We start from the raw sequence: 23526 nt of genomic DNA on the forward strand, positions 1-23526 counted from the left end.
TCACTACACTCCAGTGTTGTGAACGCACTCACAACAGAAGTGGAAGATAAGACAATGCTGAAGAAAGTCATCATTTTTGTTATTTTTGGAACAAAATGTATTTTCTAACGGACCCTCTGATGTCACATGGACTACTTTGAAGATGTTTTTATTACCTTTCTGGACATGGACAGTATACCGTACATACATTTTCAAATGGAAGGACAGAAAGCTCTCGGATTAAATCTAAAATGTCTTAAACTGTGTTCCAAAGATAAACGGAGTGAACTATTTTTGGGTGAACTAACCCTTTAAGCCAGAATTTTAATTTTACTACGGTAAAATAAATGTTCAGCTAATTTTGGTGCACATTTTTTTCTATACAATGTTGATATGGTAACTAATAAATTCTGTACATTTTTTTATGCTAGCATGTATAGAAATATTCAAACCACGTGTGTTACAACCATAGACTGTATAGTTACAACTAACCCCGCGTTACTTTGTGCCCCGCACTCCCCTACTACACAGATACATTTTTTTTTTTTTTTTTCAATTTAATACCACTGGTAGCTGTGGTTTTTTGAGTACATGTTTTCAGTTGGTAAATTGAAGAATATTTATTTATTTATTTGTTTGAATGAATGAAAATGCTGGTAGGCTGATTGCGAAAATGCTGACCCTAAAATATTTTCTTAGAACTCTCCCGGATATAGTTTACTACATCTCCCAGCATTCCGATTGGTTCTTTGAAAGGTGGAAGTTCATTACACAGTCACAGTGATATCATTCACAGCAGAAAATGGACCAAGAGAAAGGCCAAGATATTATATGTATACAGGAAACTTGGCTTAAATCACAATATAACTTTCTAGTACAGGGTTATATTACTATTCGCAGGGATAGACATCAAGGGAATGGAGGTGGAGTAGCTACTTTTATAAAACAAGGAATTGGGTATATACAGTTGAGGTAGATAGGGATATAGAAGTTGTGGTGGTGGAAATATGGGAAGGATCACGGTGTATTAGAATAATTAATTTTTACAATCCATGAGATAGATTAAGTAAGGATATTCTAGAAAGTATAGGAGGGAATGGAAGTCAAAAAACGATGTGGTGATTTTAACGCTCACAGTTCAATATGGGGAAGTGCAAAAATCGAGCATCGCGTTAGTTCAGTCAGGTCACTTGAGTCACGCTTGCCAATCCAGTCTTGACACCTATCTCCTGCGGTCTATTTAAATTCCCATTATTCAGTGTCTATCCATCGCATTGCTGCTTGCAATTATCTCCCTCCTCCAACCCCAACTCCACCAACTGAACCTGTAATCTGATCTAATTTGTTCTTTCTTTACTGTGTCTTCATTGGAAGCAGTCTCCATGACATTTTGTTTACAATTATGTAATTAATTATGTATGCTTATGGTTCTGTTCTGTACCCCAGGGGGGTTTGTCTTGCTGCTTTCCCCGCTCTGTCCAAGCATGGCTGCATGGATAGGCGTGTGGAGTGTTGCCCAGAACATAACCATACCACCAACACTAACTGTATGCAATTATAATTGTCATTAAATATACTTGATGGAAGTGGTCCTGATTGAAACAGATTATAATGGTGAGATTATCAAAGATATGCTAGCTTGGGGAAGATTAGTGTGCATTAATGATGGAAGCCATACTAGAATTGATTTGTATAAGGAAAGGCATTCAGCATTAGATTTGACAATAGTCTCTGAAAGCTTAGCGAGTAAATGTGAATGGAAGGTACTAACACAAAGTACAATAGGAAGTGATCATTTTCCTATTTGCAGTAAAGTTGGAGTAGATATAGAACAAAGAATGGGGAGAAGAATGCTTAGGTGGAGGTTCAAGTAAGCGGACTGGGATAAGTATAAGGATTTATGTGAAAGCAAAATGAAGGAAATAAGTAAATGTATAGAAGATGTTGATGTTTTAATATAAAAATATGCAAAGTACTTCAGAGTACAGCTGAAGAAGTAATAGGTAAGAGGAAGGCAGGCAGCAGGAGGAAAGCTAGGTCATGGTGGAATGAAGAATGTAATGAGGCAATACAAATGAGAAATAAAGCACTCAAGAGGGTAAGAAGGTCACTTAACTTTAATGATTTAGTTAGTTATAAAAGGGCACAAGCTATAGTGAGAAGTTATTCGGATGTCTAAAAGAAATCATTGGAGGGATTTTTGTAATAGAATAGGGGAAGACATTGAAATAAGTGAGTAATGGAATATGATACGAAAGATGGGAGGGATACAAAGAGATTACAAACCACCTGTATTAGAATATAATAATTGACAAATTATATCTGAAAGCGGGAAAGCAGAGGTGTTTGCAGAAACATTCGTTAAAGTTCATAGTAATTCAAATTTATCAGAGGATGTGAGGAAAGCTAGGGACTAGATACTAAGTAAATATCCTCATTTATTGGAGGAAAAAGGACTTTCGGGTAGTACGTTGGATTCAGAATTTACCTTGTATGAAGTGAAAAAAGCGCTTGCAGGGGTTAAGCAAACATCTCCAGACAGAGACGACATTTGTTATGAGATTGGTAAAACATTTATCAGAGACAGCATTAGAGCCAATTTTGAGGCTTTTTAATAAGGTATGGGAGTCAGGAAAGTTACCAAATGACTGGAAGCATGGGGTCATAGTGCCAATTCCAAAACCAGGCAAGGATCATACACAGCCAAATAACTATAGACCTATAGCTTTAACATCTAATTTATGCAAAATAATGGAGCGTATGGTTATGGGTAGACTAGTGTATGTCATTGAAAGGGATAATATTTTATCACCTTACCAAAGTGGATTTAGGAAAGGATGTAATACAATGGACTCAGTACCCTGCCTGGAATCTGAAATAAGAAAGGCTCAGGTAAATAAGGAAGCTTTAGTTGGGGTATTTTTTGATGTCGAAAAGGCATATGACATGATGTGGAAAGAGGGACTTTTAATTAAGTTAGAAAATATGGAAATTAAAGGAAGAATGTATAACTGGATCAGGGATTTCCTGTTTAACAGAACTATACAAGTAAGAGTAAGTACTGCTTTTTCTCAGATACACACACAGTCCAATTCTGTTTAACATTATGATTAATGACATCTTTACAAAGGTTGTTAGGGGCATTGAAAGATCTTTATATGCAGATGATGGAGCGTTGTGGAAAAGAGGGTGTAATGTAAAGTATGTGGAAAAATGTTTGCAGAATGCCATTAAAATGGTAGAAAACTGTGCTAATGAATTGGGCTTTCGTTTTTCAGTAGATAAAACTCAGGTCATTTGTTTTCGCAAAAAGGAAAAGTAACCCTACCATTAACATTAAATTATATGGACAAGAAGTGAAGCAGTTGTGAGGTTTCTAGGTATATGGATGGATTTGAAACTGAATTTTAGTATACATATACAGAAACTGGTTGATAAATGCAAAAAAGCTAAATATTATGAGGTGTTTAAGCAGGAGTTGATTGGGGAGCAAGTCGTCAGTCCCTTAAAATAATATATTGTGCCCTAATAAGATCGGCAATAGATTATGGCATTGTGGTATATTGCACTGCATCCAAAACACAACTCGTAAAACTAGAGGCAATTCAGTCACACAAGCTATGCAAATTTGTTGTGGAGCGTTTAGATCCTCCCCAATATCTGCAGTGCAAGTAGAGATGGGCTAATGCCTCAAGCAATTCGTAGGCTTAAGTTAAAGATGAGGTATTTCATAAACATAAAGGGACGCTCGGACAGTCACCCAGTTAAAATGGTGTTGGAGGACTGTTGGGAATATGGACATAAAAAGTTATCAAGTTTTGGATGGAAGGCCAGTGAGGAAGCCCGGAGAATAGGATTAAGTGATTTCAATGTTGCCCCTAATGTGGCTTGGTCAGCAATTCCTCCTTTGCTTTTCCCAATGCATTTGATTGATATCCATTTGCTTAAAGAAAAGCATAACAATACAAATGGATTAGAAAATCTAGGTATACAGCAATACATAGATCAAACTTATTATAGTGCAGTGCAAATATATACTGATGCTTCAAAAGACCCAGAATTTGGGAAAACAGCAGTAGCGGTATATATTCCACTTTTAACATTAGAATGTCAAAAAGAACTTCAGGTCATATTTCGGTATTCACTGCAGAAATAATAGCAATATGTCTAGCACTTCAGTGGATAGAAGAAATACAACCAACAAAGGCAGTGATTTGTACAGATTCTCTATCATCTCTAAATAACTAGGAAGGTGGAACATCATCAGCAAGGCAAGACATGATAAATGAAGTAATGCAGAGTCTCTACAGAACAAGACAGTATGGAATTCTGGTAAATCTTGTATGGGCTCCATCGCATAGTGTGAAAGGAAATGAGGAGGCTGACAATCTGGCTAAAAAGGCATTAAATCATTCACAAATTGACGTTGAAGTGGCATCAAGTAAAACAGAAATTAAAGTGATAATAGCGAAACAAATGCAGGAAATTTGGCAGAAGGAATGGAATGAAGGAACAAAAGGTAGACATGTTTACTGCATTCAAGAAAAAGTTGGTTCAGAGAGAAGAAGATTCGGAAACAGGAAAGAGGACGTTTTAGTCACAAGGATGCGTATTGGACATTTTTTATTTAATCATTGCTTATAAAGAATTGGTAAACATGAGAATGGAAATTGTGATAAATGTGGGTTAGCTGAAACTGTAGAACATGTGCTTATGGAATGCAAAGCTTATGAAAGAAAGCGGTCCCAGCTAAGAAACGCTTTAAGAAATATAGAAATCAATGAGCAGACACTTCAGGTTCTCCTAGGAGAATGTACCAAACAATCAAGAATTTATCATGAGTTATTTATATTTTTAAAGAAAACAGGATTATCTAATAGGATGTAAAACTTCCTGCTGTGTAAACTCTTATATAACCTTAAATTATTATTATAATTTATTTATTCTATTTATTTATTTATTTATTTTTATTATTATATATATATATATATTTTTTTTTTTTTTTTTAAAGAGTAGATCTAGCTTAAACTTCCTTTCAATATGAGCTTCACACTCCATTTCAGTAGGTGGCGGCAATGCACCTTTTAAGTTGGTCTGCCAACAGCCATAAAATCCTAGAAGAAGAAGAATGATTCACAGCATGGCTGCATTCAGTTTTACAAGGTGCTTAGTAAGGTCTTACTTTTGTGTTAAATGTGTAGATCATGTGCAAACGCGTTTGCAGGCTACGACGCGAATGTTCTGTGTACCTGCATCACGCAGCAGTAAGTATAGTAAATGTGTACTGTTAAATGTGACGTTGGTTACATGCTTCACAATAGTGTAGAGTTGACCTTGTATATCACGTTTAATGTTTTGTAGTTTTAATGTGCTTTGTGAATATGATAATTTAAGTATATAAATAGTATGGTATATTAATTCAAAGTATATATATTTATTATCATGCTAAAACATACAGTAACTGTTCCATACAGCCACATACGTTTGAGTATAAGCATAATTTCAGTCGATCAGTGTTTATTTAACTTTTGTTTTTGTTTTTTTTGTTTTTTTTTGCTCCCCTCTTCTTCCAATCTTCGTTGATGTATCTTAAGCTCAGTTCACAGATACAGAGGTTCAAGAGATTCTGACCAAAATCACAGGTCTGGACCTGAAGAAAGTGTTCCAACCCAAAAGACAGCAGCTAACGCCACCAAAATACAAGCTTATGACAGACAAAGAATTAGAGGAGGTGAGACTTTTCGTGATGGGGTGGAATTTGTGAGAAGATGGTAATGTTAGGATGGGGTTAATGAGGGGCTGAGATACATGATGAAATGGAAAGAGATTCAGAATGGTGTTTGGTAATAACATGAGATTTATTGTGTGATTGTACAGTTATTCTGCTGGTCTCAATTGGGTTTATGTGTTCTGCTGCTGAGCAGGCAGTGCTTAAGGCAGAGGAACAGGCAAAACATCTGCTGAAGATGCCACCAGTCCTGCCTGAGAGGAAGCCTATAAATGATGTGCTCTCTGAAGATCAGATGCTAGAAGGCATGGATACCACTAAATACGTCTTCACCGACATCAACTTCAACGTCCCGCATCGAGTAAGAAAAAGCCATTGTGACCAAGTTTATCATGTCTGTGTTGTGTATACTTTCATTTTACATGTATTGAAAGTTTTTGTTGTTCTAGGTAAAAACTGGAATAAGGCATTATTTACTGTAGTTTCGTGGTAATTTTCTGATATTTTAATGCAATTTCAGACAGAACTTTTTGTGTGTATACAGAGGTACTGTGTTATTTCTTGCCTATTTTACTTATCTTCTCTTTCATACTGTTGGAATTTTGCCGCACTCACCATTATTCCACAGGAAAGATTTATAGTTGTGCGAGAGCCCAGTGGAACCCTAAGAAAAGCAACATGGAATGAAAGAGATAGGATAATACAAGTTTATTTCCCCAAAGAGGGTCGCAAGATCACACCACCACCCATCTTTAAGGAAGAAAACCTTAGGGTATGGAATGTGCAAAAGCAGATTAGGTCTGATCAATTTGCACATGTATTTATTTCTGACAAGTGTGTCTTTCTACAGGTGGTCTTTGAACAGGATAGACACGAAGATGTGCTAAACCAATGTGTTGTCCAATTTGAGCCAGACTCTGCAGAATTTAAGAATGTGAGTTGCTGACAGACAGATGTATAGAAGTCAGGATTGGATGATAAGCTGTACCAGAGCATGAAAACATGTTATTCCATATTTTTCAGGGAGTGCTCTGCTTGTCACTTATTTTCTGTATACTTCAGAGGAAATAGTTGTTGTAGAACTAATTAATAATAGTTATTTGGTCTTTCAGGTGCTCATGCTGACCTATGAGGACATTGAAAAGCATGGGAAATACGATCTGCTCAGATCTACACGGTTCTTCGGTGGTTTGGCCTGGCATCTAGTTAATGGAAGACGAATTGATGGCCTTCTTGTGGACATGTTGCAGAGAGACCTGTGAGTATGTGTAAGAAAAAATGAATTTTGTGGGTTCAGTGCAGAGCAGATGCAGGCAGGTTTTTCACAAAAAAAAAAGTTGTTTTTTTGGAAGGACGGAAACACTTTGAGTAATGCATTTGCACTGAAAGTCTATTGGACAAGTGTACCGGAGGGTTTAAAAGTAGAAATTAATCCTGTATTATTGACGGTTTATGCCATAGCAATGTTTATTTTTGGTGTATAAATTGTTGTCTTTTCAAAGTGTGTCATCAAGTGAACACAATTGCATTGCTTTTAGAATTCAGTAGAGTTTGCCCTTGTAAAATGTGCTTCATAAATACTTACATCATATCACTTTCTTGTATCCTTGCATGTACATATGAAAGGAAAATTAAGAAACCACAAAAGAAAGATCAGTGAACATTAGTAAAGCTTTGAGGGAGCTTCAATCTTTAAAACTCTTTGAAGTTTAAATTATGTATTGTGTTGTGAGAAGTCTGGTTGCTTTGCATGATGATCATGTGTTGTCATGGTTACAGAATGCAGGATGCAGTGAGGCTGGTGCGTCTGTTTAACTTGGTTCATCCTCAGAGTGAGTCTGCACAGCATGCTCAAAGACAACAGGCCACTGACCTGAACCTGCTCAAGGTGAATACATAGTACAACATAGTCTTAGAGGTTTTTTGTGCATTGCAATTCCACATCTGTTACTGGGGCAACACATTTGAACTACAGTTCAAACAACTACATATAATGGTTTGCAATTTTGGTTTTCTATTACCATTTACCAAAATATGTAATTTAGTTACTGTGAGCTCCCATGACCTCGTGTGTGTGTGTATGTGCGTGTATATATATTTGTTTGTACAAAAACCTTTAGACTGTGAGCCATTTTTTGAAGAATATGTGTAAGTTAGGGCTGTCAAAATAGTTCAATTAAACTAAAAATTGTAACTGATTGCTCAGATTCCTGTTATTTATGATTTACACATATAATCATAAATATATTGAATCTCCAAATGTTATTTATGTAAAGTCCAGTTGTCACTGTTATCTAACTATTAACTATGACGTTTGCCTCTGTAAACTCCACGTTTGCTGGTGATTAATAGTTAGCAACGCAGTTGTTAAGTTTAGGTATGGGGTAGGTTTAAGGGATCTAAAATTTAGTCACGCAAAATAAAAAAAGGCATTCATATGTGCTTTGTAAGTACTAAACAGCCAACATTATAAATAATGTGTATGCTGGATAATAGTAAGAATTGGGCCTTAAAATTAATCAACTCAGAATCTAACAGTGCATTGTTAAACAGAATGCTAGTTTATCCACCAATATACTACAAATATTTACTCAAGTAGCACTGTTTAGCCATGTCATTCAATTCACATACCTGCAGAAGAGATCAGCAGAGCCAATCTGCAAAACTTTGGAGCTGGGGCCCGTTCTTCGTATGTCGCTTATTACATCCGAGATCAAATGACACATCCAAGATGATATCATCGTGCTAATCATGATCCGGCTAACCATGAACCTTGTGTATGATTAGTATCGCTGGATTGAGTTATCTGAGATAATTGCGCATTCATGTGTTGGCTTAAAAGGGGATATGTATCTATACTCGAAACCATGATCAGCAGTGCAGCGATTGGCTGGTGGCAAGACGGCAATGTAATGACGTCACATAATTTAAAACGACACCTGACGAAAAACTTGACAAATTTCTGGACTTTTATAAGGAAACAGCCAAGCAAACAAAACTACATAAATGTCATAATAGATACATGAAAGAGATAATAGATACATGTTTTTATTTTATTAGAAATTCTTTCATGATTCCCAATTATTTAGATTCACAATTTATAATAGTTGCGCAGTCTTTACATTTTTTATTTCAATGTAGAAATTACCTATTCATTTCATTTTATATTTGGACGGATTTGTTACGTGACAGCATTAATGTAAGTTTCTTACGGGGTCAATATCATGTTATCTGCATCTCCTGCGCTCCATCAAGCCACGTATAATAGCAGTCATCACTCAAAATAATGCACGACTCTATTTTCTGTGTAGCATGTGTGTAAGACTCTAATACAATTATGAAGTAATAATTTTATGACAAATAAATATTTCAGTGAGTAAAACTGGCTATCTATAGTAGGCTGTTATGGACTACACAGCATTTTTATATTATTTAAAAAAATTTTTTTTTTAATGATTATTATTTTAAATTATTGTCCCTGGATCAGTACGATACTCTTGTAACAAAGTAGCGGTGGTAGCAGACATATTTTGAGTATCAGTTGAAAAGAAGCGATCTGATCCTGTTTACATGAAATAAGCCTGCTCCGAAGAGCTTCGAAGAACCAAACGATCCAAGATCACGCAAAATCGTCAACATTCAAATCCAGCTAACTGAGTTAGTGACGTACGAAGAATGGGCCCCTGATCAGTCTCTGTTGAAAAAGCACTCTCACAATAAAGCTATGTGCTTTTGACAACTCTGGAAACAGAATGAGGGGTCAGGCCCAGACTACACCACTTCCCATTTCCCATAAGCAATGTAAAGATATTGTAAATGTAAAGATTCCGTGTGAACCAACAGCAGTTACTACCAGGGTTATTATCGTTAATTGAAACTAAAAACATAAAACAATTCATTACTTGAAATAAAATAAAATGAAAATAAGTTGCCAATGCAAAATTTCTAATTTTCATTAAAGTATTAATCCCAAAGAAATTAACTACAAATTAAAATGTAATAAAAATATACAAAAACATAAATGATAAAAATTTAATTAAATTAAAATTAAGTATTTTAAAAAAAATCTAAATACTACAAAATTTATAACCAGTATATTAATGATACTTAAAACAACACTGGTTAGTACACAAAATACATACATCAAAGGTATAAATGGCAGTTCAAAAACCACTGGTACTGTTGGAACAAATTTGAGCCAGCTAAACTAAACCAGGTGAACATTTAAAGGGTTAGTTTACTCAAAAAGGAAAATTTGAATTAATAAAATAAATTAAAATAAATAAATTACTCGCCCTCAAGTAGGGCTGCACGATATTGGGAAAAAATTACATTGCAATATTAAATTTTTCTGCGATTATATATTGCGATATGAAATCTAATTTTTCTTACAAACAAAAATGGGGTGAGCACACTTACATTCTCATTTTAAATGATTTAAACATCGACATTATCGTGTCAATTGATTAATATGCGCGAGGGAGAGAGAGCAAGACAGCGCTGTTTGAAGACATTGAGCGTGCGGCCGGGGCTCGCTCTCTCTCTCTTTCTCTCTTGCGCACGCTCTCTCTCTCACGCGTGCTCTTTCTCTCAGTCCGGTGACAGGTGCAATGTTTGAAAATCTATAATTATTAATTTATTTTTAAATTACATTTATATCTGAATATATGTCAACCTATAGACTTTCAAACATCTAAGTGTCATGAATTAATATGTATCTGTGTACAAAATGACATATAAACATATTTTCCTATTCTATTTTGCCTGGAAATGCTTCCAGCAAGCTTGCGTGTTGCCTGAAAAATAGGCGTTGGTTCTATTTCTAGCATGCACATGTTTTCCGCGCAGCTCGAGCCGCGCCTGAGACACGTGTCTCACGCAGGCAGTCTGCAAGCTCTAACCTGTTAACATGGGAGCCGAATTAAAAACAGACACGCCACGCAGCTGAGACGCTTGCGCCACGCATCCAGTGTGTTCCGGCCGCGCGCTCGCGGTCTCTCTCTCTCGCGCGATCTCTGGCCCATTCAGTTAATGATTAACGTTTTAACTACGACAGCCTACTGTACATCGCACATCCTGCGATGTGACTATCGTGGATTCGTACGTTGCGATATCGATGCTTAAACGACACATCGTGCAGCCCTACCCTCAAGTCATCCTAGGTGTATATGACTTTCTTCTTTCAGATGAATCCAGTTGAGTTATATAAAAATTTGTCTCTGATCTTTGTATCTGTTTAATGGCACACAGCGGATGTTTCAGTGCTTCAGTCCAAAAGAAGTGCAATAAAAAGCCCCCATCCATAATAATAAAAAAGTGTATTACATGGCTCTGGGGGATGAACAAAGTCCTCCTGTAGCAAATAGATGCATTTTTGTAAGAAAAATAACCATATTCGAACAGTGAGAGCAAGCTAAATTAAATTATTGCATTTCAAAAGGTTTATTTGTTTTTGTTTTTTGTTTTTTACAAAAATGTATAAATTCACTACAGGAGGCCTTTGTTCAGCCCCCAGAATCGTGTGAGACACTGTATTTATTTATTTAAATGGATGGGCGATTTTTATTTCACTTCTTTTGGACTGAAGCACTGCAACATCTGCTGAGTGCCATTGAGGGTGAGTAATTTATGACCAAATTTTATTTTTGGGTGAGCTAACCCATTAAGGCAGTGAAAACAAAGATCACAGTAGGTTTAGGTTATAATCAGCCGGAGGCTTTATTTTTGCCATATTAAAGTTTGTTCAAAAGTCATGTCAAATATAGACCAAGAATAATATATAAATGATTCAAATCCAAAAGCAAAATGCTCGCAGTAATCTTTGTTGTTGTTTTAAAGGCTTATGGTTATAAGTTTTATACATATGTTCATGTCTGATGTTTTTCCTGTCTTTATTTTCATCTTATTTTTTAGATATATGCCCAGTATGAGTCAAACAGAGCTGGATTCATCGAGTTGGCGGTGCAAACCTATGAACAGACCGAAGCGCCGAGCTCTTTTTAAACACATTGGTCACGTAATTCAATTGTTGATGGACAGTTTTTAAATATGTAGTCTTTCTGTACATAATAAAGAAATCTTTTGTATAGAAGGTCTCAGTTTCTTTATTTAAATATTAAGTTTCTTTCACATTTTTCACAATGTAGACATCAGAGTAGTTCTGTCTTTGCTCAGAAAAACAGGTTCTCCTACTTAAAATGCACACTACTGATTGAGCAAGTAGCTGGCATGGCTGAGTGCTCAAACACACAAAGATTTAAAAGCACCAGAACACTTTTCTCTGCACATGTTATAGGATAGATTATTTTTCATGTTAAAAATGATTTTGTTGAATGCCTTGAGTAAATTACTCATTCTTGACGTTGTTATCAAGTAACCATTAATTGAATCGGTCTCATAGTCCAACTCATTACACATCTACTGTAGATGGGGCAAAACCAGTAAATGTAGACTAAAAAAAAAACATTATACAGTTTGCATGAATCTGTATTTACCCCTTTCATAAAATCTAATTTCATTCGTGAAAATAACCATTTATACGGTAAAAATGTGTAAGTAATGTCTTGTTTATACTGTATTAAAGCTAACTAACATTGTATCAGGGAAATAATTACTTTGTGTTACATGCATCTGTTATATACAGTGCAGATCAAAATTAGAAAACAATCTATAAATCTTTGATTTTTGTTTTTAAATGTTCAATGCTGAAAAAAATTAAGGAATACAGCTGTCGGAAATTAGTAGGAAGTGTAGAGGCCCATGATTTGAATGACTTCTGCACATCTGTCCATTTAATTATTTCAAAGTTCTTGGCTTCAAGGAAATGGTCTACCTGTTTTGTAGTTTGACGGGCATTGTCTTGCATTGGAAGATGCTTGCAGGGAAGGAACTGAATGTTGCTGAAAAAGGTTCTGATAAACATTTGCATTGATGTAGCCAATTTCTGCTGTAAAAACCATCCCCCTAACAATCACACTTCCACCTCCACCTTTCACTGACTTCTTTATGCACATGGCCTTCACTTTTTTCCCATTTGACGCCAAAAATAATGTTTCCCATGGGACCTCAGCAAGCTCCTTAGCAAAGGTGAGCCTAGCCTTTTGATTGTTTCTGCTGACAAGAGGATTGGTCACCGCAGAGTGTGCTTTCAGTCTGACATCTCTTAAACGTGAGACAGATCCTTACCCTGTTCAGCACTGAACTGGCGAGCAATTCCAGCTGCAGTGTTGAACCGATTCTGCATTATCATGTTTTCTTGAGCATTTGTCTTACATGGATGACTAGAATTTTGAGGACTTGAATGATTTATTGTCATTGTAAAGATACAAAATTCAAGAAATCAGTGGTTAAAAGTGTCATACCTTTGGCCTTCATTTGGACAACCTGCTGTGGCAGGGTTTCAGTCAAGTTAGAATGCCCCACCATCTTGCAATTTCAGTTAAAACTGGACAAATTCTGCCAGTTAAATAGGTGTAATCATAAAATTAAGGAAATAAGCAACAGGTACCAGATTAACACCAGTAATTTGGAAGTATCTGTAAGTGTTCTCTAATTTTGATCAGAGTTCTTTTTCAGATATGTCATTTAAGTTTTTATATTATTTGATTTTTTATTAGGTTTTTATCCTGTGCTTCAGAATGCAATTAATTTAAGAAATATGCTGAAAAACTGCCCTTCTACTCCTGTAATGATAACTTTAAATAACTATACAGTGACCTTGAATAGGACTAAGCTGTGACCAATTTAGGAAATTGTAGGTTGTTTTGATCTCCACTGTATACACATTTATTTAGTTAGTTTTTACTATTAGAGTGTTGATGTTAGATGCAAATCTTTTCAATTGAATTTGGAGAGAGATATACCAGAGAATAACCATTAAATGATCATAAAATTAACGATTTCATGTCAACTCTAAAATTAGTTTAATCTAAAACGATTTTTTAAATTGCAAACATGATTAAGATTGGCCCACATGCTGATGATTAAAACAGTAAAAAAAAAAAAAAAAAAAAAAAAAACGACAAGGCTGACACCTTCTCTGTTAATTATATGTTTGTGTTTTGTCCTTTAAGAGCCACCGTACGTCAGAGGAAACCATGATGAGGTCTTAAAAAAATAAAAGTTCCAGAACAAAACAAACCAACCTTACTTAAAGACAGATTGAGATATGATCCGTGTTTTTGTTTTGTTGCGACTATTACCTCAATTATTTTCAACCTTTTAAACACATAAAGGTAAACCACATTTTTGAAGTTAGTATTGTGATATTGTTCATAAACAGGTCTCCACCTCTGTGATTTTGAATATATTGGTCAAAGGGCACCAATGGCATTCGTATTGCGTTCCGCCTTCAGAAGTAAGTCATAGTCTGATCATCTAACCAACGTTACATTTGTTCGAATAGTCACATTAACAATTCACTGATTGTATAAATGTTATTGTGATTAAGCATTGAACACTGGATGGAAGAATCAAAACTGTTAGAAGCAAACTATAAATTGTATTCTTTTTGTAAATCATTGGACAGTTACATTGACGTTGTAAGGATTTTATTTGTCTGTAACCGCGTCTGAATATAAGTTAGGTGAATGTGTCATTTCTTTTACTGTCTATGGTCATTACACACATGCTGAATGCAGTTAACTGGGTGAAAGGTCACGTATACTCAATAATATGTTAATTCTCTTTTTGAGTATAGAATACAATATTGTAATGGATAAATAAAATATCAAAATCGATATAGCATGCAGTCGCAATTGCCAGCTGGAATCTGTGTATAAACAAATAATGTGATAATGCTTAAATGGTGCATATAATCTATGTGCAATACAATGAAAAACATTCTGAGTTTGGTAATACTATTGTTTACGATTAATTGCAATAAATATTTAAACAATTAAAGCACACATTTTTGTCAATACATGACAGAGATCTAATATAACAACCATTTTTAACATTTAACTAAATCCTTTTCTTTCATAACACATTAATATATCTTAGGTTACGCAGAAATTGACAGATCAGTAACCTTGTAATTGTGTAACTTTTATCTACAAATCATAAGTTTGGAATAATTAATTTTGTGTGTTACATTTAATAATAATAATAAAAAAATATTATGTTCACCAAGGCTGCATTTATTTGATCAAAATATAAACACAGTGAAATTAATATAAAAAATACAAACAAATGCTATAAAATAATAATACTGTGAAAATTATTACAAGATTTATAATATTCGTTTTTTATTTTACTATATTTTATTTAAATATGTTATGGTAAAGTTTTTCAGCCTTATTCAGTCTTCAGTTTCACATGATCCTTCAGAAATCATTCTTATATATTGATTTAGTGCTCATTTGTATATATATATATATATATATATATATATATATATATATATATATATATATATATATATATACTTAATTTGAAATAGTAATCTTTTGTAACAATATAAATTTTACTTTTGATTCATGGGTTTGGTTAATGAGTAAAAGTATTAATTTCTGTGTATTTCTCTTCTTGTCTCAAACTTTGGAATGGTTTCCACAAAAATAAATAAATACATAAATAAGTGGCTAAGGCGGTTTTCAACATTTATAGTAATAATAATAAGAAGAAAATAAGTGAGCACTAAATCAGCATATTAGAATGATTTCTGAAGGATTATGTGACATGTTCCATTTAAAAAAAAAAAAAGAAGTTTGACCTGTAGTTTATTATGAGCAAATTCCTCACCCTGATTTGATTAAAATGGGCTTATTTGAACGGCGATATGTGAATTTAAAGTGCACCAGTTTGAACTTCATAGGATCTTTATAAATCCAGATCCATCACTGACAGCCCTACATTTGGTCTTTGTTTTGTGATTAGAACAGGCTTTGTTGATGCCGTTCATGAACGCTGTTAGAGGAATGTCTTCATCAGGAGCACCGACACCCCCCTTCACAACCTTGTCTGTCAGCCGGCCAGCTGAGACCATCACTCATGTTGAGATCTGCCGCCCGGAGAAACGCAATGCAATGAACAAGGCATTCTGGCTGTATGGCTTCCATGTCCATATCACATGCTATGAATAATTCATTTATTTCATTTCATTTTTGTTAAGATTTGCTGTAATGCTTCGTAAGCCTTCATTTCACAGGAGTAGTTTGACATGAATATTAATATTTTAAGTTTTAAAATGCTTACGTAGTATCTCATCATTTTTATTAGAAGGAGTGGCCATTTTATGTCATTTCTGTTCAGATGTTCTTATTTGGCATTATGAGATTGTGCACTTTAAATTCTAATGTTATTTAGTTATCTAAAATATTTTCAGTCCTGTCATGACAGGCTTATGCTGTATTACTGTATGTTGGTGTTAATTACTGTATTTTGGTTTCATCTGTAGTGAAATGGTTGATTGCTTCAATCAGATATCTGAGGACGCAGAATGTCGTGCCGTGGTCTTCTCAGGTGCTGGAAAGCTCTTCACTTCAGGTAAAGCTATCCGACGTCTCTTGCCAAAGTCTAGTCTAGGCCTTTTGTTTTATTGCAGTTTTGTGTGTGATTTGTTGATTGGTCAATCTGTTTCTCATAATATGAAAATACATTTTCAAAATTGCATGATGTTTCATCTCAACATTGTTTTGGCCACTGGAAACTGAATAGAGCATTTTTCATTTTGACAAAATAGACTGTTTTATGGTGCCCTAGACCTAGATTTTTAAAAATGTCCTTGCCCTTGCAATACTCAGAGCCGTGGTACTACATGTAGGTGTTGCTGTCCAATTGCTAGAATATTCTAGGTGGTGTCTATGTGGTTGTTTTCCAGCAAAAGTCAAAATAGCCCACAGCTGTCTACTTAAATTTAAGGTTATGGCTTTTTTTAATAAGTAGAATTTATTCATCAGTTGGAAATCTGAACCACAGTATGCAAGGTATAATTCATATCCATAGCACAAATGTTGCAGTAGTTTAATGCTTATTGGAATCATTCAAAATGAGCATTAGTTATAGTAATACTTCCCTTAGCACGCACCACTAACACTTAATGAATCTATTTAACTGCAGCTGGAAAGAGACATTCCTTCTGCAGCAGTGAATGTATTATGTTTTATATGCCATATATAAATATTTAATGTATTAATCTTTGTAAAGGTATTGACCTCCTGGGCATGGCCAGTGATTTTCTACAGCCCGAAGGTGATGACACAGCCAGGATCTCATGGAATGTGCGCCGCATCATAACTAAATATCAAGAGACCTTCTCTGTTATTGAAAAGGTTACTTTTTTAAACATCATACTGTGAAAGCATATCAATATATAGATAATTATATATATAAAAAAGAGAGATCTAGGTAATATGGGAAATATAAAGGAAAATGTCATACAAAAATGAAAATTAATTCATTATGCATTTGAGAAACTGTAAAAGGCATGCCATGAGGATGTTTGGAGGATTACAAGATTTTAATTTGAACATTATGTTTGGCTTTAACAATCAGTCCATTCCAAGATTTGGATTTAGAAATGTAAATGGTCAACTATGCTTTATCTCATGCAGAAATCATATTTTTTCATCATGTCTCTTGTGCTTCATTGTACAGTGTCCGAAACCAGTGATTGTGGCCATTCATGGAGCATGTATAGGAGGAGGTTAGTTTTCCTGTGTAAGGAGGCTGTCACAACATTTGATACTTTCTATTGTGCATATAGTACAGATGGAAGTTTACTCTGGCTTATTTGAACAGCACTGTTCAAAACGCAAATTGTTCCCAAAAAACAACAACATACAAAATCAAGATGTGTATGTTTAACCTTATGTTCAGTTGCAAGATTGTTCTAAGTGGTGTCTAGGTGGTGGTAAGTCAAAAGTCTCTATGATATTTCGCTGTCTCCTTGATTGTAAGTTTATAGATTTGTTCCCACATAATTTATCCATCAGATGAAATCAAAATCACACAATGCAAGGTATAATACATTTTCATAGCACAAAAGTTTTTTTTATTTTAATGCTAAGGGTTGGGGTTTATTTAAAATCATACAAAAGTTAAGCAATAGTTACAGTGATAGGTGTATGTTTAACCTAATATTCAACTGGGGAAGCCATGATAAATGCTATCATTCCTTTGTTTCTTCTTTCACAGGCGTGGACCTAATCACAGCATGTGATATTCGACTGTGTACACAGGATGCCTGGTTTCAGGTCAAGGTGTGTGCATTTTTATTTTATTGTTGTGATTTTAACTCACCGCTTTTTACTCATCCAGTCTGAAATTCTTTGTAGTCCCAACTGCAACCCCTTTTATGTGTTTAAAGTGGGGGGTGAAATGCTCGTTTTCACTCAATATCCTGTTAATCTTGAGTACCTATAGAGTAGTACTGCATCCTTCATAACTCCAAAAAGTCTTTAGTTTTATTATATTCATAAGAGAAAGATAGTCTGTACCGATTTTTCCCGGAAAAACACGACCGGCTGGAGGCGTGACGTGTGGGCGGAGCTAAAGAATCACGAGCGCTGAGAGCGTTTGGAAGTTGTGACATTACCGTGAGGAAAAAACCATCATCCAAAACAAACCATGGCTTACAGTCAGATTCAGCAGTTTTACTCACCGCCTGCGGTTCCAACACACGATCGTGACCCTTCTTCATTGGGATTGCATCATCCTTAAGAAATAAACGATACGCAAATCCGTCGTCAAACTGAGCCTTGTTTGTAAAACAAGCATCTTCCAAATGCAGGGAACAAACACTCGCACAACTCCGTTGACGCTCTGTAAAAATAAACTCCATCCACTGCCCTTAATGCTTTTTTTTTCTTTTGGTAATCTGTGCAGGGTTGTCTTGCCCTGGCAACCAAAAACACACTTCTTTTGTGACTTTTCGCGACGCTCTCGCTCTAATCAGTGAATCGCTCTGATCAGTGAAATGTCTGCTCAGTCTCGCTATACGGGAGCGCGCGCTCTTCCGGCAGAAGTGCACTAGGACCCATATAAGGAAATTCCGCTCCATCTTACGTCACACAGAGGCATACTCGAAAAAAACTTTCCGAAACTTGTGACAAACCGGAAGGAGTATTTTGGGAACAAACGTACAACTTAATTTTTTTCCAACTCTTTAACATTGTAAAAAACTCAGTATGCATGAAATAGCATTTCACCCCCCTTTAATACCATTTTTACAATACCTTAGATTTTTATTGATCCAAATTTGAATTGATCACCATTTTCTGTTAAGGAGGTTGACATTGGTTTGGCAGCTGATGTGGGGACTTTGCAGCGTCTCCCCAGAGTGATTGGAAGTCGAAGGTACTTGCTTAAAGCGTGTTCTAGATCCAGTAGCAGTGCACTGGGTTTATACAATTAATAGTAACATTTTCGTCTAATGTCTTGCAGTCTAGTGAATGAGTTGGCTTTCACTGCAAGGAAGATGTATGCTGATGAAGCCAAGAGCTGTGGACTGGTCAGGTGAGAGACCTAGGCAATAAGATATAATATGATCTGCTTTAATTTGAATATAGTAGCTGTATTGACAACATAGAACAGTCTCAAATTTTATAATACATTTTAGTAAACATGAGTGTGCTTGTTCTCCTTTGTTGCACACAGTCGTGTTTTCCCGGATAAAGATACTATGATGGCCGGAGCTCTGGAGATGGCAGGAGAGATTGCCAGTAAAAGTCCTGTAGCAGTCCAGGGAACTAAAGTCAATCTCATTTACTCCAGAGACCACAGTGTTCCAGAGGCCCTGAATTACATAGTGAGTTCTGAGCAGTCTCAGTATAAAGTATATAAATTGACAAAGTGACAAGTATAATAAGAAATGATAAAGAAAAACGGATTCAGATTGGATATGGGGATTAAAATAACTTCGGCATGAAAGCAATGAAAGGTTGTACATTATGTGTTGTGCTTAGAGGTGACAGACAAAAATGGGGGAAAAAAAATAAAACCTTAATAAAAGCAAAATAAGGGAGTAATCTTTATTTTGTTTTAGTGTAGGGTAGTGAGTTGTAAACTAAATTATGCTCTGTGTCTTCAACTTTTGTATAATATTTCCACATTCTCTACAATTGTATTTTTTATTAGTATTTTATTTCTCTTTTTTTTAAAACAGTTGCAAGGACCCATTTCATACTTGAGTTACATTTTCTCTACTTTTTACTCTTCACACAGTTTCATAAACAATTTTCAGCATGGCACAGTCCACAGCAGTAATTTTGATTTATTCACATAATATATATACACTAAAACTACCAAAGCACATCACCGAGAACGTTTCAAAGCAACTCATTCTTCCATAAAACTTACAAATATTGTCATCCCAACACGTACAGTTTGTCACTCTCAAAACAATGACCTAAAAACTGACAACAGGTTTCAGGTATTTTCTTTTGTAAAATATATTTATAAAACAAGAATGACAGCCATCTACTGTTAGAAACTTTAATGAAATTGAAAGTATAACCAAGCTGGCCATTTTGCAAATTAATACAAAGCATCAACCATCTCCTTACATTCAGAAGGAATAGAACAAATACATTAAACAAAGACTATTAATAGAATAAAAAAAAAAACCTAAGAACTAAACAGAAAGTTAACTATAGCAGTGTATACAGTATACTCCTGTGGTTTTTTGTTTAGTTTTTTCTTATTAATATTATTATTCTTTCTTTTTCTTTTTTTTTATGAATCCAGCATTTCTAGTAGTAGTACAAGTACAACCCTTCCCATGATGAAAGCCATTATATTTGTATTTATTTTTTATTTATTTTTAATTATTACGTGAAAATGAAAAATTATAAACCAACAACAATTGTAATTGAGGACTGTTTTGTTAAACAGAAATATGTTCTTACCTGGGTTTTCTGTTCCTGTTTGTTTCTGCAGAACACCTGGAATATGAGCATGCTTCAAACCCAAGATGTCATGAAGTCAGCTCAAGCAGCGATGGAGAAGAAAAGTCTCAAAGACATTACTTTCTCTAAGCTCTGAGTCTACACACCCTTACTTACAAATAATGGCTTCTTCATTGAAAACCTGCTCCTGCTGAGTTAGATTTGGTCTGCTCATGTTAATTAACATGATTTTTACAACTAAAGTAAATCTTGCTATTGACACTTCAATTCTGTATTTACATTCAGTTTAAATCAATCAGTTTCAGTTTGGTTTAAGGTCTTTCTGGGAATAGTTAAGATGAACAAGTTTGATTCAGTATTTGTATGGGTGCCTTAATGCTGACTCACAAATATCAGTTAATTAACCAAAAAAACCTGCTAAACATGTTCAGTGCTGAATGCACACTAAAAATAAAACCTTAAGATAAATGGTTTGATTTGCTTTTGAGTCTATGATTTGTTTTATGATTTATCAGTGACTTGTGTTCTGTATTATATGATGTTTTACAATGTGAGTTGTGATATTTTTGCAACTCAATAAAACAACTAATGTAAAATGAGTGTGTTCTGTTGGGCATAGTCATGTCAGTATGGACAATTTTCAAAAGAGAAACTAGTTTAGTTTTGAAATATGAACTTCATCACTGCCTGGACATAGTGTGTGTGTGTGTGTGTGTGTGTGTGTGTGTGTAAGTATAAATAAACTATAAAATTAACAAGTGTAAGTAAATCTAAATCTACTCACACATTTTTGTTTTCATATAGATATATGATATATTTTCTAGGTAATGTTCTTTGGAGCATGAAGGACCAAGTTCATAAATCCATCAGGCCAGAGTAAAACAGCATGTGACACACACACTGACCACTGTAATTCCCAAAAAAAGGCAAAATTCGCCAACCCCTGAACCACTTTGGAAAAATGACAAAAATTGACATACAAATTATAGACACTCTTCATTAGTGTCTTCTTTGAATGTGATATCATCAGGATGGCACAAATATGTCATTTTAGATAATTTTATTATTATATTGTAAACAATTATGTGAAATATATATACAATTAATTATTTATTAATAATAATAACATTTATTATTTTATTTTTTATTTTAAAATATTATTATAATTATATAAAAATGAATGAATTTATCATGTCATTTATTTGCTATCATCATTTATTCATTAATATGTGATCTGCAGAAATTCTTTGTGAACGACATTTATTGGCAGCGTTCAGATGGACCAGTCTTTGTCTACATACTGTAGGGGGAGAGGGTCCACTCTCTAAATTTAGTGGTTAGTATCAATTTTCCTTGTTTCCTTGATCCTTGTTTCTCCTTTGTATCAATGCTGTGTTCCAGATGAAATGTCCACTGGGTGGCGCTAAATGCGAGTTATTTATCATTATTATTTTTTTCCCGAATCCAGGTTCAGTAATATTCAAGCTCTATGAAAATCCTCTTTCACATGCTACCAGTTACTGCACATATTTTTTTTTTGTAACTTTAAAGTTTTTCTCTATAAGACTTCCAATCATGAGTCACATGGCATTCACTGCTTTCCTCAATGATATGATTTTACAAACATTTGTATTGACATTTATTAATTTAACAGCTGTTTTTTCCCAAAGCAATTTCTTACAAATGATGAACATCACAAATAATTTGTTATATGATATTTTCATAACTCTGAGTGCTCATAATGCAAAGATGGCAGCAGGGAAGAAAGGAAGCATTTATGATAAATGTTGTTTCATCTCCTTCCCGTCTCAGTTTGGCCGACCTGTCTGTGTTCCATCATTGTATCAGCCAGCGGTTCAGCCTCTCCCATAAGAACAGCTGGATCAGCTTCGGTGGTTCCTATGCTGGAGATCTCTCGGCTTGGTTATGAGCAAAGGTTCGTTCCAAACAAATCTTTGTTGTTCATTTTAAAAAAAGTACTGGAAGTGTTTAATTTGTTTTCTACATCTTTAATTCAAATAAATCATTTTAGCCGATCAAATCGAACCAAAATCTATGAAACTGCACCTTAAAAAATAAACTAATAAAAATAAAAAAATCTGGGTAAGACTTCACAATGAGGTCCCAGTAGTTGTGTTACATTTATTAAAGTATTGATTAATCTTTATTAAAATTGATCAATAAAAATAGATGGTTCATTGTTAGTTCATGTTAGCTTAGGTCCAATACAACTTTTGATTTTAACAATGTACAGTATGTACAGTGATGTAATTAACATGAATTCAGACTAATAAATGCTTTAGAAATATTTTCAGTGTTAGTTCATGTTAGCTAATGGAGCCTTTTTGTAAATTGTTTCCAAATTCTGTCATATTTTTTTTTTTTTTCTGTATAGTTCCCAAGTTGCTCTTTTCCATTCAGTGAACCTCCAGAAATTACAAATAATATATCTTCCAAATTTCTTTCTCTTCTAGTTCCTTCATCTCATCCATGGAGCAGATATTTTAGCAATTAGAGCACAACTTCTCAGTAGTTATTGAACTACCTGTATGGTTTGGAATTTTTTACAATTAATGTTTGCAGGTGGTGGGCTCTAAAACGGTAAAAGTACATTTAGGGTCACTTTGTCTATGTGTGTTTGGGTGTCTGTCTGTGTGTGTCAGCAGCAGAGGCAGCTCTACTATGGTGAATGAGATAGAGGTGGGCTCTTGTGAGACCCCTTTCAAACCAGAGGACAAGATGGAACTGTTGCAGAGCTTGGCTGATATCTTCCTGGGAAATGTCCAAAACAACGAGGAGGGGGCATTCAGCATCGCAGAACTTTGTGACATCATGACCAATAAGAGAGAACAGAATGAACAGAAGGAGGAGGCCATATGGTCGAACTAGTGGCCAAAACATTTTTTTTTATGTTCTCATATTAAGATCTAAAATGTGTAACTGCTTGGAATTATAGTTTTTTTTTTTTTTTTT

The 23526-nt window shown here is 34.7% G+C and overlaps 2 protein-coding genes across 3 annotated transcripts; both read left to right on the forward strand.

Moving 5' to 3' along the window:
* The first annotated feature begins 5082 nt into the window (after positions 1-5082).
* LOC113098382 (28S ribosomal protein S22, mitochondrial-like) lies at positions 5083-11795 on the forward strand. The gene is made up of 8 exons (XM_026263419.1): positions 5083-5243; positions 5574-5710; positions 5904-6068; positions 6336-6479; positions 6558-6641; positions 6820-6965; positions 7487-7595; positions 11621-11795. The coding sequence occupies exons 1-8, from the start codon at positions 5108-5110 to the stop codon at positions 11708-11710; spliced, it is 1011 nt and encodes a 336-aa protein (XP_026119204.1). The 5' UTR covers positions 5083-5107; the 3' UTR covers positions 11711-11795.
* A 1989-nt stretch (positions 11796-13784) lies between these two features.
* ech1 (enoyl CoA hydratase 1, peroxisomal) lies at positions 13785-21152 on the forward strand. Of its 2 annotated transcripts, none has more exons than XM_026263393.1 (10): positions 13785-14063; positions 15584-15752; positions 16104-16192; positions 16853-16977; positions 17303-17351; positions 17843-17907; positions 18933-19003; positions 19091-19162; positions 19304-19454; positions 20585-21152. In XM_026263393.1, the coding sequence occupies exons 1-10, from the start codon at positions 14033-14035 to the stop codon at positions 20687-20689; spliced, it is 927 nt and encodes a 308-aa protein (XP_026119178.1). In that variant the 5' UTR covers positions 13785-14032; the 3' UTR covers positions 20690-21152. The 2 variants fall into 2 exon arrangements, with proteins under 2 accessions (XP_026119178.1, XP_026119179.1); XM_026263394.1 differs by having other exon boundaries at positions 13785-13941; positions 20585-20844.
* Positions 21153-23526: the final 2374 nt, after the last annotated feature.

This window comes from Carassius auratus, unplaced genomic scaffold (assembly GCF_003368295.1).
Source record: "Carassius auratus strain Wakin unplaced genomic scaffold, ASM336829v1 scaf_tig00216545, whole genome shotgun sequence".
Lineage (NCBI taxonomy): Eukaryota > Metazoa > Chordata > Actinopteri > Cypriniformes > Cyprinidae > Carassius > Carassius auratus.

Excerpts from the sequence above, each read along its gene's own strand:
- LOC113098382 (XM_026263419.1), top strand. The coding sequence starts at position 5,108 with ATGATTCACAGCATGGCTGCATTCAGTTTTACAAGGTGCTTAGTAAGG. Across the intron at positions 5,244-5,573 it reads TGTACCTGCATCACGCAGCA|CTCAGTTCACAGATACAGAG; the intron begins GTAAGTATAGTA and ends ATGTATCTTAAG. Across the intron at positions 6,966-7,486 it reads GACATGTTGCAGAGAGACCT|AATGCAGGATGCAGTGAGGC; the intron begins GTGAGTATGTGT and ends TCATGGTTACAG.
- ech1 (XM_026263393.1), top strand. The coding sequence starts at position 14,033 with ATGGCATTCGTATTGCGTTCCGCCTTCAGAA. Across the intron at positions 17,352-17,842 it reads TGGAGCATGTATAGGAGGAG|GCGTGGACCTAATCACAGCA; the intron begins GTTAGTTTTCCT and ends CTTCTTTCACAG. Across the intron at positions 17,908-18,932 it reads ATGCCTGGTTTCAGGTCAAG|GAGGTTGACATTGGTTTGGC; the intron begins GTGTGTGCATTT and ends TTTTCTGTTAAG.